The sequence below is a fragment of the Calypte anna genome, chromosome 15, assembly GCF_003957555.1.
Source record: "Calypte anna isolate BGI_N300 chromosome 15, bCalAnn1_v1.p, whole genome shotgun sequence".
Taxonomy (NCBI): Eukaryota; Metazoa; Chordata; class Aves; order Apodiformes; family Trochilidae; genus Calypte; species Calypte anna.
The window spans coordinates 9,364,581-9,380,826 of record NC_044261.1 but is presented as its reverse complement, the minus strand read 5'-3'; the positions used below and the strand labels follow the sequence as shown (position 1 = coordinate 9,380,826).

Sequence of the window (16,246 nt, the reverse complement as noted above, 5' to 3'; positions counted from 1 at the left end):
GAACTTGCTGCATGAGTAAACTGATCCTTTATCCTGTGATCCATCTCCTGCAGTTGGTGTGTCCTAGAAATGTTGTTTCCTGTGTTGTTTTTTTCTGCATGAAAAAAAGCTCAGGCAAATCATTTCCTCCTCCCTTACAGCAGTGCTGGAAAATCAGCAAGCATGTGACTGTAGATCAGTCATTCTGTAGGAGCAGTGCAACACCATTCCTCTGTTGCCATGCAAAACAAGCATCTCCTTAATAATCTGAGATGTTTCCTAGCAGTGCCCATGGCTATTTCAGACACCTAGGTTGTTTTCCATGTAAAACAGATTGCCACATGCTGTATACCTCCTAAGTATCAACTCTGAAAACCTTTTACTCTCTCAAGTTCATTTGAACAGTTTGCTCATGCAGAACAGTATCCCAGCAATGAAAACAGGGTGGAAATGAAGCAGGTGAGGGGTCATGTCTAAAGGGTGATGGTGGGGAAGATTAAGATGTCAGTGGGGAGCTTTGAGAAGAATGGGGTTATGGCTGGACTGGGACTTTCCAGCAGCAGTGAGACTCTTGACAGCATGTCTGTCACATCAGCTACAATTAAAAACTGATGGAGTGTAAAGTTGCCAGGGAGCTTTAATAAAAGGAAGAAGTAATGTGAATAAATAGCAGAAAACACACTAGCCTTAAGGTTGCCTCAGTCCTTGGTCTCAGGCATTTAATTTCCACACTTGTGTCTTTGGTTTTTCCTCTTTCTGTATGTTTTGTTTTCCCTCCAGAGGAAAAAAACGTAAAAAAAAAAAAAAAACATCTATAAAACTCTGGTGTTTCTCTGGGGCAGGGCACAGACACCCTTCTCCTCAGAGCCTGTCTGCCATTGACCATCATCCTCAGTTCACCTTTTTTGCTTACTGCTCTGTGTTCTGCAGGCTCAGCCTCTGCTGACTGCTGTGCATTAATTGTCTGTCTTAATTCATTGCTAAGCTGCCAGGAGGGCCAGAGGCTTGCACTCAGAAATCCCTGTGGTGCTGAGCTGCTTTGTTCTATTGTGTTTGGTGCAGGATGCAGAGAGGCATTCGTTAGTGAATTTGGGGCTGTATCTTGCCATTGCAAATGCCAAAGAATGCCTGGGGGAGTAAAGACAGACTGGTTGGTGTGTAATTTTCCTGTGCAGCGTGCACTTTTGGTGAGGACTGTCTGAACTAGGCAGTGGGATAGAGGTTGGGAGGGTTTTAGCAGGTCTCTCCTGTTTGCATATATATGTCATGGAAGCTGCACAGTTTTTCACAGTTTCAGTGGAGAATTGGACAGTTCCCTTTGTCATTTAAACTAAGCAACTCTTTGAAGGAAATGTTTAAAGATGCAGGAGATTTCACTGTCAATTTAATGCAGAAGCAGTCATTTCACAGTGCCTCCCCTTCCTGAGCTGGCAAAGCCACTGCCCTGTGCTTGCTTGCTCAGAGCAGCCTCCTTCTGCCTCGCAGTCTGGAGATTGCATTCTTCTGCTCAGTGTTCTGTCTTCCAAGTCATTGATCTACAAATCAGGCCAGAAGACAGCATGACCCCATTTGTCACAGGCTCTCTCTGTGCATCACAGTCTCTTAACTCTTTGTCTTCAGACTGCTTTGTAACCAGTCTGCTTCAGCTGCCCTTTCCCCGGGCTGCTCTTGCTGGCCTTAGGTCAGTCATTTGTAGGCTCCAGGACTGAAAGCTTGCTCAAAGTCTAAATGGAGTTCTTAGTTTCCTGTTGACTCTGTTATTTCCTACTGTGACTTTATCAAACTGTTGGACCTGATCTTCCTGTCTCACTCAACGTTGCTGAGAGCTTATTGAAGCTTTGCTTTTGTGTTAGCTTCCATCATTTCACTTTGCTATTTAAATAGCACCTTAGGGGAGATTTTTTTTTTTCTTTTAATTGTTGTTGTTATTGCCAGTGATTTATGCCGGGTTGGCTGGGGTCAGCCAGACCAGACCCATTCCCTGGTGCTTGTTCTCCCTACCTGGTCTCCATTCAAGCCGAGCTGTTCTCCAGCAGGTGTCAAACAGCAGGAGGGGAGCACAGGGTCCTACCAGCCCTGCAACAGAGCTCAGAGATAAGAGACTAAGAGGTGGCAGCAGGTCCATCCTAGTCCTTGCTCAGCTCCAGTAGTTATCCAGCAAGGATTTATCTCTATGAGCTCTGGGCTCCAGCAGCCAGTGCTTTGCCTGACACTCTTGGGACAGAGTAGGACTTTGTTTGGCTTGTACTTTTCAACTGCTATTTACTTTTGTTTTGTACAGTGGTATGAATCCTCTTGTCATCACTGAGACTTAACCAGTAATACCTGCTAGTTTAACTAGTATTTGGCAGATATTCAAAACCTTCTTCCCCTCTCAGTCTTAAGCAGTTTCTCCCTGCTATAAATAATACACACTCACTGACTTCATTCTAAAAGCATATGGAGGAGCACTGCTTCTGAGCTGGAGGATCTGTGTGGCTGTATCTATCAGCAGCACCATTTTAGTGGCTTAGTGGGATGCTGAGGCAGCTGGAGATCCAGCTTTCAGGAATACTGGGCATGGTTGCCCTTCATAGGAAACCAGACACTTCAGAATGGCTTCCTCTTGATTCTGGGAAAGAATGCAGTTGTTGAAAGAAATCAAACTCCCAGCAGGGAAATTCAGGGAAGAACAGCCTAGATTCTGGCCAGCTTGTAGGGACCTTGGCCAGCCACACAGGCGGGGGCGGATCTGTTCCACCAGTTATAAGCAAACCCTCTTGGCAAGCAGTCTGCTATTTGGGGTTTGCTGAAGCACTGAAGCTAAGCCCTGCTGCCCATTGGCCTCCTGGACCTGTGTGCAGTCCCAAAATGTGGGAGCTACGGGTTACTGACTATTCCTTACAAGGGGTCTTCAGGAATTTCTTCCAGAGTTGCACCTACAGGAACCGGTCCAACTCGACAGGAAAGCACCTGTGTGCTGGCAGCACTCCCCTGTGGGCTCCCGTCCGTGACAAAGGGCGCAGAGATAAGGTTGGCTGATTTGCTTGTCTTGGGTGTCTGTAGTGAGAGCAAGCAGGGAGAAACTTCTCTCTGCCAGTTGTCCTTTTTGAGGAGTGGAGAAGTGCATGGGGAGACTTGTTTCTGTAGCTGTCAGCAGCACTGGGCTGGTTTGTTGGTGATCTGAGAGTGTGAGCATGATTGCAGCCAGGATCTCCCAGAGTATACTGCAGCTGCTCTTGCTTCAACACTTGCCTCTGCCTTTCAGAGAACTCTGCTTTTCCTGGGGTTCTGTGGGCAGGAGGAGCTGTGCTACAGAAGTAGCTCTAGTGCTGAGTGTCCTCTTGTTTGCAGAGGACAGTGCCACAGCAGTTGTTTCCTTCTGGTCTTACTGTATCTCAGTGTTCAAGAGCCAAGCATTATGCAGCCTTCTCAGGAGGCACTGAAGTCTTCTTGCCTTGGCTGGTTGTGATTGTTGCTAAAAGACCCCATGCAGACAGGGCTTTTCTCTCTTTGCCCCTCTAGCTTGAGCTCACTGCCACTCTTTAGGCATTCAGATGTGTTTGGACTTTCCCAAGCAGTACTGGGATGGCTGGGTGGTGTTTATGCACTCGAATCAGCTGCTCCCCAGCTCCACAACTGTCCACTCAAGATCAAGCAAAGCTGAAGATGGGAGGTCAGGGCTTGGTGACAGAACTCATTTTTGTTTAATGAATTCTTGCAATAGCAGAGCCAGGTGTTCTTCCTACCTCTGTGTTCCAATAGAAATGGGAAAAAAGGAATAGGCAGGCTGAAAGAGGACAACTTTCTGTGGTTTCTGGGACCATTTTCTCAATTTATTTTCTTTTGGATCCCTACAGAGGTTTGTTTTGTTTAAAGTTATTTGTGTCTGTATGGATGACTTTATATTTCTCTCCTTTGCTCTGATTGTTAGGGTCATCATGTCTCTCAAACTCAGTGGAACATTCTTGGAAGCTATTAGTTTCATAGCCAAGAGCTATAAAGTTCTCCAGCCTGGCTTTTTATTTCAGTGCAATAGTTTCACACTCATCAAACCTCACCTGTTTCTAGAAAACTGAAGAGGTAGACAGTTTCCTCTATTTCAAATCAGAGTCATTTAATGAATCTCTCCTCCCCTTTTCTGACTTCTAGCCCTGTGGAACAGGACAAATCTGTCTGGCTGTTAACGTGCCTGTTGTGCTACAGCAATGAATGCAGTCTCTCTCCCTATGAAAGCTGAGGTTATTGGCTTTCCAACTTTGATTTTTCTTGCTGAGGTTGCCTTTGTTGTTGAGCAGACACTGCACATGTTGCTGGATTTCCCATGCATGTGAGGAGTCATCAGGCCTGTTTAGAGAACTGCACAATACCTGAATGTCCCATTTCCTGAACCAGGGAAGCTTTGGTATGGGTTTTCCTATGGAAATGACATGTTCAAAGCACCTAGTGCTCTGCTGACTTAGAGAAGATTTTCAGGACAGCTGAGTTCTCTGAAGTCTGTTCCTAGCTCATGGGTAATTTCCATGTTTTTCAGCTGGACCCACAGGCACTGCAGGACAAAGATTGGCAGCGCACGGTCATCTCCATGAATGGAGTAAGTATGGATAAGAGAAGCTAGCACTGCTTCTGTACCTCTTTTGTGCTTTATTTATTTCTTTGCTTTCCATCGCAGCACAAAAAAAAAAAAAATCAAAGGATTTAAAGGTTTGAAAAGTAATAGCAGTTCTCTTTTATCCTCTTTTGTTCAGGTTGAAGTGAAGCTGTCAGTGAAGTTTACCAGTCGGGAGTTCAGCCTGAAGAGGATGCCCTCCCGCAAACAGACTGGGGTGTTTGGGGTCAAGATTGCCATTGTCACCAAGTGAGCTGATGGGGCACATTTCTCCCTGTGGTTTGTCAGGAAGCCAACTGGGCAGTGTTGCTACTCCACCGAGGGCTTTGTTAGCCAAGTCTGCTGCACGTGGGTAGTGGTGTAGATGGTTGGGGCTGGAGAAAAGAGTTGGTGTATGTTATCTGAGCTTCAGTTTTTGCAGGGAAAAAACCAGCACGCACGCAGGTTTTGAAAGCTCAGGTGTTTACTTACAAAATATTGTTTTTATGAGTTCTGGAAATACCCCTTGCCCCTTTCCTCTGTAGTTAGCTGACTCAGTCACATATTTCCAGAGACACTGAATAGTGATGTTTCCTTTCCGTAATCGGAAATGTTCCAGTTCTTTGGATCCCGTTGTATTATTTTAGCCCCTGATCTTTTGTTGTTAATCCTTTGCCAGAAGAAACCTGTTTGTTCTGTTACATAGTTTTGGAAGTGTGGTATTTCCTCCTTATGGAATGGCATTGATTGGAAAGTAACAGTGTTACTGTGCTTTCAAGGTCTGTTTGTGAATCCTGATTTACCTGCACACAGTCACAGACTCAGAGGCACAAAGACCCAGCCAGAAGCCCAAGTGCTCAGGCAGCTGCAGAACAGAAAATCCAGACTGGGACACTCAGAAAACTTTTCAAGTCTCAGAAGGAGTTTTTCAACTCAGTCTTGATTGTCAGCTCAGACTTTCTCCCTCACCATTCCCCAGAAGGGGTTTGCACAGTAAAATGATGGGGTGATTTTAGGCAGCTTGGCTGGGGTGATGAGCATTGAGGACACGGGTTGTGCTGAACTCCTGTCTCTGGCTTTCTTAAGGAGAGAGAGATCCAAGGTGCCTTACATAGTGCGCCAGTGTGTGGAGGAGATAGAGCGACGTGGGATGGAGGAGGTGGGCATCTACCGTGTCTCTGGGGTTGCAACTGATATCCAAGCTTTGAAAGCTGCCTTTGATGTCAGTAAGTAATTGCTTCTTCTGTTTCCCTTTGCACTGTGAGAAGCTGTGTGAGCTCTCTGTCAGCTGGCTGTGCTATTTTTACTCTTGTGTTCCACAAGGAGCATTAAGGAGTAGAGATTCCTGCATAAGAAGGATCATTTTCACATTGATTTATGAAGCTTCACTAGTGGAAGTAAGAGTGTTTCACAGTTTGAAAAAACTACTTTTTTTAATTCCTATTGGATGCTGTTTTACACTTAGCTTCTTGACATGGGTGCTGGCTCTGCTGGTTGGTCTGTTTGAGGAGAGGGGATGGTTTTGTTGTTTTAGTACTAACAAAGCAGAAATGTGAGCCCTGAGTTGCCTGTGTACTCCAGCTGCACTCTGTGGGTACTTGGACAGGCTCAGAGTCTCCTATTCCATGCTGTTAGAGACAGGGAATTGGAATAACAATTGTCACTAACAGAAGGTGAAACTCTTAGAAACATTGGCAAGCAGGGTTGTCTCAGATCAGGCTGAGGTTGCTGGCACAGCATAACTAAACTCTCTACTGAGTTAAAGGTATAAACTGCAGTCTTTTGTGTAGTCATTCAGTTATCAGAAGGTGGCTCCTTTAATTCTGGGAGATGTAAACAGGAAAACTCTCAGCTATTTGGGCAAAGACAATGGCTAAACAAAGAGAGCCAAAACCAGAAAAAGGAAGGAAAGCAAAGCCAGCAGCTTCTTTACCCTGCTTCCCCTCTTCCCTCTTTCAGATAACAAAGATGTGTCAGTGATGATGAGTGAGATGGATGTCAATGCCATTGCAGGCACCTTGAAACTCTACTTCCGAGAGCTGCCTGAACCCCTCTTTACAGATGAACTGTACCCCAACTTTGCTGAGGGCATTGGTAGGTGGTACCAGAAATAACCCTCAATAACTGGGTCTGAGTTAAAGACACTGTTCTGTAGGAGGATGCTCCCAACACAATACAAACCCTGTATTTATAATGTCAGACAGAAACCTGGAACAAGCTGCTGGGGAAGTGAAATGGAGCTCAGAAATGGGTGTTGGAATGGCATCTTCTTCCTATGAGCTTGAATATGAGCAATTGCCATGCCTTTTTGTAAGACAAAAATGTTCATTTTTCTGAAGGATAGGTTAAGAATAGAATGACAGCCTGCTTGTGGGCTTGCTGGTTGCCCCATTCAGGTTTTCAGGGAAGTCCACTTTGAGGGGGATATATCTCATGGTATCTTGATGTGAGGAAAAGATTCAAAATTGTTCAAAGTCCAAAAGCACTTGAAATGTTTGAGAGAAAAATATTCTCAATATATTTACGAAATAAAGGAAAGAGATCCTGTGGGTATTGATGTGCAAATCTGGCTTTCTGATCTCTGATGTAATTACAGGATGTCATCCCTATTTGGGATACAGACCATCCATATTTGCTGGCTTGGAAATTATGTGGTCAGCCAAATTCTTACTCCCTGCCTGTGGTGATGTTTTGTTATTTTTCTGTCTTGTAGCACTTTCAGATCCTGTTGCAAAGGAAAGCTGCATGTTGAATCTATTGTTATCACTTCCAGAACCCAACCTTGTGACATTCCTTTTCCTTTTGGACCATTTAAAAAGGTATCAAAAAAAGGGATCCTTTAGACACATAGTTAATGCTTAAAGCATTATTGATTTCAATTTTTTTAACTTTTGTGCCTTGGTTTGTTCTCAACTGTGAGCTGTGTCTGTAGAGTGCCTGGGAGACTGTGATTGTGTTAGATGATGGCTATTGCTTACACAGAAAGTTCATTTAGGTACATCTGGAGAGAGTGATTGACTAAATGTATCTAAAACGTTTTATGAAAGGAATAAATATGGTTTCTTACTTAAGAATGCTCCCAAACTCAGATATTTATAAAGATCTGCTTTATTCATCGTTTCTTTTCCCAGGGTTGCTGAGAGGGAAAGCATTAACAAGATGTCCCTGCACAATCTTGCAACTGTCTTTGGACCAACGCTGCTCAGACCTTCAGAGAAGGACAGTAAAATCCCTGCTAACCCAACCCAGCCCATCACAATGACTGATAGTTGGTCACTAGAAGTCATGTCCCAGGTAAAACCCTAAATGTGCTACTGAATCTTGGCAACACAGTATGTGGGAAGCTGCAGTCCTCTAGCAAGAAATGCTTCAGCCATCCTGCTGTGTTTGCATGACAGGGTTTTTTTAGTCATAAACAACTTTCACCCTTACATGGATATTTTAGGTTTGCAGAACTGTGTCTTCAGGCATCTGTACGGATACAGCTTTCAATGGAAAAATGTCCATGTGCACACACTCCTGGATATTCCCTGTTTGTGCACAGTAAGATTTTTTGGGGCTGTCTCATAGCACCATATTGCTCACCTGGGGTAAAAGGCCTGCCAGTGTTTTTCAGTGCTCCTCAGCACTGAAACCAGCCTCACTGGTGCACAACAGAATTCTTTGTTAAATTCAGGTTCTTTAGACTACTGCTGCCTTTTGAGGGTGATGCAGAGAATTCAAGCACAGAAACCTAGCTCACTGTGAGAGCTGCTCAGGCTGGTTTGTACTTTCATGATTGAGTAGCAGCAAGTTACAGATCAGATTTTTTCAGTTCAGTGAACTACCAACACTACTGTTACACCCTAGAAGCTGAAATGAGTGTCTCTGAAGCACTGCAAGCTTAAGTATTCCTTGCATTTAAATATAAGGATTATATATATATATATACACACACAGAATAATTTAAAAATATTTTAAAAATGTATTTTACAATACACTGTATTAAAAAAAATACATAAATCCAAGGTGTTCTCGGGGAGAGAGCTGTAGGCATGTCTGCCAGTTCTCAGGATGAGAATGAGTTAACAGAGCTTTATTACCACCTTTTTCTTTCTCTTTCCAGGTTCAAGTTCTTCTGTACTTCCTGCAGCTAGAGACCATCCCTACCCCAGACAGCAAGAGGCAGAGCATTCTCTTCTCCACAGAGGTGTAGGTGTCTGCAGGACCACCAGGACACACAGAACTGCTCTTGGCACAATCTGCCACGCCTGAGAAAAAGAAGACTGGTGTTCCTTCAGATACTGCTGGCCTGTTCCTGCCCCAGGGAATGACAGCCCTCAGTGCTTTTGCTGTTTGTTAAGCAGAGACAAGCTGAAGAGAGAGGGGAAAAATCTCTTCTTTTGATTGTTAGGACCAGGATGGAACTGGAGATGGAGCTGCCCAGAACCTCCACTAGAAGGAGCAATAGGCACTCAAACAAAGGCACTGCGGAGTGTGGCTGGTGTTCTTGTTGGGAATGTGACAGAAGGTATTCCTCATCTTATGGGTTTAATTTATCATAAAGAAACTTCAAGATTTCTACTGGACCACTTGATAGGACACCCCTTTTGGGTGAGGGGGAGTTAGGAGATATATCACAGCTGTGTCTTTAATAACTGCTGTTTTTAAAGTACTGTTCTAGGCCACAAAAATAACATTGCTTTGCCAGAGGAGAGGAGAAGGGAAGGGTCTGGGATCAAGATTCCCTCCTCAGAAACTCAAGTCTTGATTTGAACAGGGTTCTTAAGAAATGAAACAGTTTTGTGTACAACTAGAACTGTTGGTTTGTTTGGGAGTTATATCTGTTGTTTTGTTTTGGTTTTTTGTGTTTGCTTTTTTTTTCTTGTTGGTTGTTTGGTTTTGTTGGTTTTTTTCCTCTCACCTACCCCTTCCCTTGCAAATGTTTATCCAGACTCCAGGGAAGGAGGTGCCCTGCTCTTGCATATGTTGCACATCTGATGGGTTTTTTCTTTTGGGTTAGGGGAGCCAGGCCCAGTGATGTTAGACTAGAAATAAACACAGCAAATTAAAGAGAGGCAGGGAGGATAAGTCAGTGATGCTGTTTGTGATTCTGTTGTTTGTTTGCATACAAAAGCAGGGGCAATGGTATCCAGGCAGAATTGCTAAATTCCTTAAACCCCCACCAAACTTAATGAATATTAATTGAAAAGACTGTTAATTCTCAACACTCCAAAGGAAAGATTTTATCACTGCAAAAATAATGGAAGCATTTGGCTGGCTGCTTACTCCAAACTTTTATCAGAACATCTTTTTTCTTTTTTGATACTTGAATTTTTGGAGGCTTTGTACATTGCTTCTACAAGAGTCTTTTTCTGATAGATGCAAATACTTTGATAAAATGTTTCAGAATGTACTTGGTGGACAATCTAGCAAGTAGCATGCATCATGTGAAATTCCAACACTGGTTTAAGTAAGAGCAGTGAAGAAATTTCTATGGAACTCCATGCAGCAGCACAAAAGGTTGAGCCAAATACTGGCTTTGTGTTTCCCTGCCTCCAGTTAAAGCCATGGGGGTTACAGAGGTGTAAGGGGCAGCAGTGTTTGTCCAGGGAGGTGAAAGCATCACCTCACTCCTGGGATCCAGAGCAAAGTGTTCTGGCTGGAAAGCAGCTGTACCCAGCATCTTAGGGGGTGTGGGAGTGATCCCATTTCCATAAACTACTCCAGCCCCCTTGACTTCCTACCCTGTCTGCAGCAGCAATTTAGTGGCATCCATCTATCATCCTTCTGGTGAGAAGAAAGGTACAGCTTGGAGACAAGGGAAGGAGCTGGCATGGGAAGGGGAGGGAGAGACAGATTTTGGAAGGCTGGTAGCATTGTCAACATCACTTGGGAAAAATGACAAAGAAAGCAACCACTGTTATGCTGAATTTCACATTTTCTGATGGGTGATCTGCAACCTCTCAAACAAAGTAACAAAATTATTTCAAACAAACAAAAAAATTAAAGGGAAATTTTTTTGTAGTCACTGTAATTCTGACTGCTGCATAATATTAGAAAATACTGTACTGTGAAGTTGCAAATTCAAAAAAGGAATCAATATAAATTTCAATTTTGTGAGTATATCAATATTTTGCATGCGTTGTAAGGATTCTTATAGGAGTTTAATATTGCTTAGTATCCCTCCCTCCTTAGGTCTGGGAGCAAATCTCTTTGTAATGTAATGTACAACTAGAAATTCCTTCTCTCTTGTATGTATTTCCACTACATTCCAACTTCTGAACCCCTGAAACTGAAAAAGTGTTTATAGTAGGAGGTGCTTTTTGGGGGGAGGGAGGGAATGAAGGCAAGGAAATTTGAAGGCTTAAGACTTTGATTTATTTTATTTTTGCCTTTTTGAGGGTAAAAATTAATCACACTCCTGAAAAACATTGACTTCAGACAAGTCATGCAGAGCAGTAAACCAGACTCCAGGGTTTTGGTTTGATGTATTTTGTTCTCAGTTGTACAGTGCAGTTCTAGAGCAATCCTTTTACTGCAGGCTGCACACCTCCCTGTTCCAAGGGCTGTGTGATGGATCTGAGGCAGTGCCACTGCTGATGACTTCATTTAAAAGGAAAAAAAACCCACCCAAACTCCAGCAGGTGGTTGGGTGACAGCCTTTTCCTTTCAGCTGTTGGAATCTGTGGCTGCTCTTTGCAGTTTTGAAACTGGAAAGCAATATTATAATGACTGTGCCAATTTACTTTTGCCCAACTTTTTAATTTTTATTTATGTAGGAAGTAAATTTTAATATTAAATTACTGATCTATAGTGTGTAACCATGAGAAAATTGCTTTAGCTTTGGTTACTGTTACAGGTTGTTGCTTTTAGTCTCTCATTACAATGCTCAGTTCTAATGTAACAATATCTAACATGCAGGCATGTGGATCAGGGAAAAAAAAAAGTTAATTTAACTTAACCCATTAATTATTTCTGTTAAGTATGAATATGTTTTCCCCAAAGCTGGTAATTTTGGGCTGGAAAAGATAGTGCATCTTATTGCTGATGATGAAAATGACTGCTTTGAAATATGAGAATCGATTTCTTGAATGTCCTTTAATTTTGCAATTAAGTTTTTTCAGATAGTCTTATGTTTTCAGAAATTGTTTCCAAAAGGCTTTTATGTCCTTTTCCCAGGGATGTTGGTTGGTTTGGGTTTTTTATTCGTTTGGGGTTTTCTGTGGGGTTTTTTTGTTTGTTTTGTTTTACTTTGTTATATTTGTAATAAGCCTTATCATATTTAAACAAAAAAGGGAATTGCAAAACTTGGCTTTAGAGAAAGCCTGATTTTTACTCTGATATATTCCCTTGTGAGTTGTGTCAGAAAAACTAACTTTTCCATTTTGTATATCCAGTAAGGTACAATCTAAACATCAGAGCAAACTAGCAAAAAATGACTTTACATATGCACTGGGGATTTGTGTTCTTTCAGTTTCGAGTGTATTGAAGAGACCTTCCTAAAAATGTAGCTTTTAGTGGCAGGAATGTGAAACGTTCACGCTTTCAGCTGCAGGAATTCAGATGAGGATAGGCTGTGTCTTTGGTCTAAGGAGAGGAATCAGCATCAGTTTCCTGGCTTTTAGAAACTATTTTTAAATTCCCATGGTATTTTTTTTCTTACACTGAATAAATCTCTAAGTAAAACTTTATATTAAGTAAAGCAAACTATGGGAAGAGTTTTCAAAGCCAGAACAGAAGTAGTGGTTAAGTGGATCAGTACCAGCCTTGAGTTTGTGCATGCTTTGGATGGGAGGGGAGTGTCTGAAACCAAGCTGAAACACATCCATGAAAAAGCTGATGGTGTTCTTTCTTCTTGCACAGTTTTACCAAGCTGAGGTAGCTATTTCAGGCTGTATTTTAATGCTGCTGTTTAGCAGCTTAAGGGCAAACCCCAGCAGTGTGCTGGCTGTAGCTGCTGATGCCCATTGCTTGCATCCATCCTGTCCTTCAGGTGCTGATCCCAGGCACTCAGCCTGCTCTGTCTGAAGCAAAACTGCAGCTGTTTTGTTGGCCACAAGGTGGTGGGTCCCCCAGAGCACATTCATGGGAGATGCATTAATTCATTTTACCTGTTTAAAAACCTGTTTTATGGTGGTTTCTTAGTTTGTTATGAGTTTATTTAAACAAATATACTGTTCTTTAAATCACACATGGATTCCCAAATTTGTTTGTCACCTTTGTAACACTGGAAGGCATCACAATGTGTTAATTTATCTTGATCTTTTCAAGTATGTATGAAAAAGAAATTGTCAAACAGGGCTTTGAAAAATTTTTAGAATCTGATAGAAAAAACCCAACCCTCTCTGATGCCTCACTGGTTAATTCTTTTATTTCAGTGCTTGGTTACCTACTGGGATAACATTATCAGATGTGGTGTTCTTATTAGGGGAATTATAGTAAAAAATTGGAAATGTTTCAAGAGAACCCCCTGCCCTTTTGTTTTTTACTTTAATTCAAGAAGATGGAGACTTGTAATAACAGTCATGCTCAAATGAAGGGATTTGTGTCTGTTCCTCCAAGAAAAATCTCAATTCCTAAGTAGGAACAATCAAATTACTCTAATTGAATGTTTGGTGTAGTTAGTAAGTAGTCTGCTTATTCCCTCCTAAATCTGTAGTTCAGGATATGTTTTTATTCATGAACTTTGCTCACATTGGCACTGTACTGCCTTAGATGAGTTTCAGCAATTCTCCATTCTGAGCTAAATGAAATGAATGTTCATGTAAACTATGAAATTCTCCCTGAACAGAATACACAGATTGCCCCTGCAACCAAGAGGAGCTCTAAAGGAAGCACTTGTGAGTTCATGGTTATTGATTAAGAAGGTTTTAGGGAAGTAACACAAATGGAAAAGAGAAGCAAAATTAGAAATCATTCAGATCCCATGGTCTGAAACTAGAAAGTTCTCATTTCCCATTACAGAAGGTGGCTTATGCCACAAGTAACTGTGAGCTAAGACTGTCTGGCCAGTAAATACAAATGAATACAGGAGTGTGCTGGAACCCCTCCTTCTCTCTACTGAAAATTCAGTTCAGTGCTGAGAAAGCAAAGCTTATCACTGGCTCTACCTCTTTTGCCCCAGTGGCAATACCTAGGACTAATATAATCTGTATATTACTGTCCAGGAAACACCACCACAAAGAAGGAAAAAGTGAATAAAAGCAGTGACCCAGACTCTCTTTTAAGCTAAAAGTCTGTCTGCAAGGATAAAATGCCACAAATTGCTAAAATGAGAAAATGCTAGAAACAGTAAGACCAAAGAAAAGCTGAGTGTGTGTGTTGATTCTCCTCCTCCCATTTTCATGAGATACAGGCCTTCCAGGTCAAGCAGATACATAAATGCTGTTGGGAAGAATTAGAAAATTATTAAATTACTTGGATTGCCTCCACTGTTGATTCTCTTTGTTACCATCTGGCAGGAGAATTGCTGAAGACCGTTGTGAAAATATGCAGGTGAACCATGCAAACATTTCCTGTTTCACCTTGCAGTAAGGAAGACCCCCTCCTTTTCCAACAGAAACCACTTCACATAATTTTGTACTGTAGAAATTACCACGCTGGGAGGTTCAGTTTGTAGCAGAGCAGTTCCTGGGGATAACTAAAACATTTCCAGTCTTCTGGTGCAGAATACACCAGGTACTGCTAAAGCTCTGGTAGGACTGTTTTGTGAGTAAAGATTCAATTTACAGCTGTTTAAGCATACTTGGGAATTAATCTGCTTCCAGAGTCCCCAAGCCTAGCAGACTGTCACTGCTGTAGTCTTTTCCCCAGGGCTGTGATGTTCCCAAGACATAGCACAGGTGAACCATTTCTCTACTCTGCAGAATGATTTGTGTGACAAGGCCAGGTTACATCCCTGTGGAGGTGTGGAGGGGCTGGCACGGGTACAAAGCAGCCTCCTGCCTGGAAGAGCAGAGCAGCTTTCTGCAGATGACCTCAAACAAAGACCACAGTGCCAAAGAGCCACTGAACAGATGGCTTTGGTCTTCAGATGCTCACATCTCCCCTGGGGCTCTGGGAATGAGGCCCAAAGGCAGGTAGAGGAAGAAATTCAGCCCCTTCCTTCCCATTGTGCTTATTAGTGATCTAATGCCCATCGACACAGAGCACCTCAAGCTTCTTCCTCCATTTTAGTCCCATTTTGGGGGAAATGAGGACTGCACTAACTCAAACAGCTGAAAAGGGATGTGTATCTAAACCCAATTTCAAATACAGCAGGTGGTAATGCAGTAGCTGCCAGAGGAGAAGGATGTTTCTTCCCAGCAGCCTTTTCTGATGCCTTCACCACTTCTCACAGCCTGACAGAAATCCTGCTTGGGGCTTCACAGGTTGGTAGGAAACTTGAAGAAGCCACTCACTGATGGTGTGTGTGGTCAGAATCCTGATAAAACCTGCACAGGGGACATATTTGGGATACCAGAACTAACCAAGGCAGCAAAAAGAGGGCAAGGAATTGTTACTGGATGACTGAGAAGCACCACAATGAAACAGTGAAATTAAATATGATCTCACAGCAGGATGCTGTGTCTTTTGTCTGTCCAGCAAAAAAACCCCACAAAACTAAGCCTTCTCTTGCCTAAGTTGTGTAGTTTATTCTTATCTCTAGTATTACAAGTGTTGATAATCCATGAAGAATTCCAAGGAAGGGACTTAAGACTATTTATTTAAATTTAAATACAATTAAATTATATAAATAGTGCTAAATTATCAGGTGTAGAAGACAATTTGTTATTGTTTGGATAATTTGGGGGTTCATCAGAGTTAATATTGTTGGCATTGTTTTAATGCTACCATGTTAGCAAGTTGGGTTTTGTAATTTTATACTGCTGGTGCTTCAGTATCTTGTAGTGCTCTGGTTTTGGAAGAGAAAACCTAATCCTATTGGTTTAATACTGAAAGGTGTTGAACCTTTCAGTCTAGGCCCAAAAAGAGAAAAAGAAAAGGGAAAAGAGGGGAAAAGTATTGTCATTCTGGATTTTTTTTTTTTTTTGCGTTTTCTGAAAATAAGTGACATGAAAAAGGGATCCAAAACTGTACTTGGGAAAAAAAAAAGGCATTTGTAGCCTTTCTTTGTACACAATGTTAAATAAAATCTCCTGTAACTATGTCTGTCAGGTTCTTTTTGGTCTTATTTAACTAAAAACTGGACATACATTTGACTGAATGTGTGACTTGCATTCCATTGCATTTGGTAGAGGCATGGAATTTAACACTGCTGTTTCAAAATAAAAGCTATTTCTTGTTTTACAAGGTAAAGCTATATCACAGAAGATGGAGAAGTAGCTGGGCAAAACAGTCCATTTCCAGATCTTTATTAATCCTTTTGTAGGAGCATTTCTTCAAAATGCAGCCAGGCTCAAGCCCTGTCACCTTCCACTTGTGTGCAGAGCACTTGAGCTGTAGTTACCATATTTGCTAAAAAAAATCAGCTTTGGCCTCTAGTTCTTCAAGCATTGCATGAAATTAGTGAGTTTTGTAGGAATCAATGTAGAAACTGAACCATTATTTCAAGCAAGTTCTTTTGGTGCTACATTTAAATAAAATATTATTTAAATTATTAATGTCATTAAAGTACATTTGTTTTAATATAGTCCAAATTTAATATAAACCATAAACCTCTATAATGAAATGCTACCTGCTTGAAAGCTCTCTGATTTTCATTGTGTGGATCACAGA

At 41.9% G+C, this 16,246-nt stretch overlaps 1 protein-coding gene across 1 annotated transcript in view; it reads left to right on the top strand.

The window, feature by feature from the left end:
• The window catches only part of BCR (BCR activator of RhoGEF and GTPase), a 98,100-nt gene extending 82,425 nt beyond the window's left edge, over nt 1-15,675 (top strand). Inside the window, exons 17-23 of the mRNA XM_008502783.2 lie at nt 4,493-4,552; nt 4,707-4,816; nt 5,633-5,772; nt 6,506-6,640; nt 7,260-7,365; nt 7,678-7,840; nt 8,652-15,675. Coding sequence (XP_008501005.1) covers nt 4,493-4,552; nt 4,707-4,816; nt 5,633-5,772; nt 6,506-6,640; nt 7,260-7,365; nt 7,678-7,840; nt 8,652-8,741 — 804 coding nt within the window. The 3' untranslated portion in view covers nt 8,742-15,675. The remainder of the gene's footprint in view (nt 1-4,492; nt 4,553-4,706; nt 4,817-5,632; nt 5,773-6,505; nt 6,641-7,259; nt 7,366-7,677; nt 7,841-8,651) is intronic.
• Nucleotides 15,676-16,246: the final 571 nt, after the last annotated feature.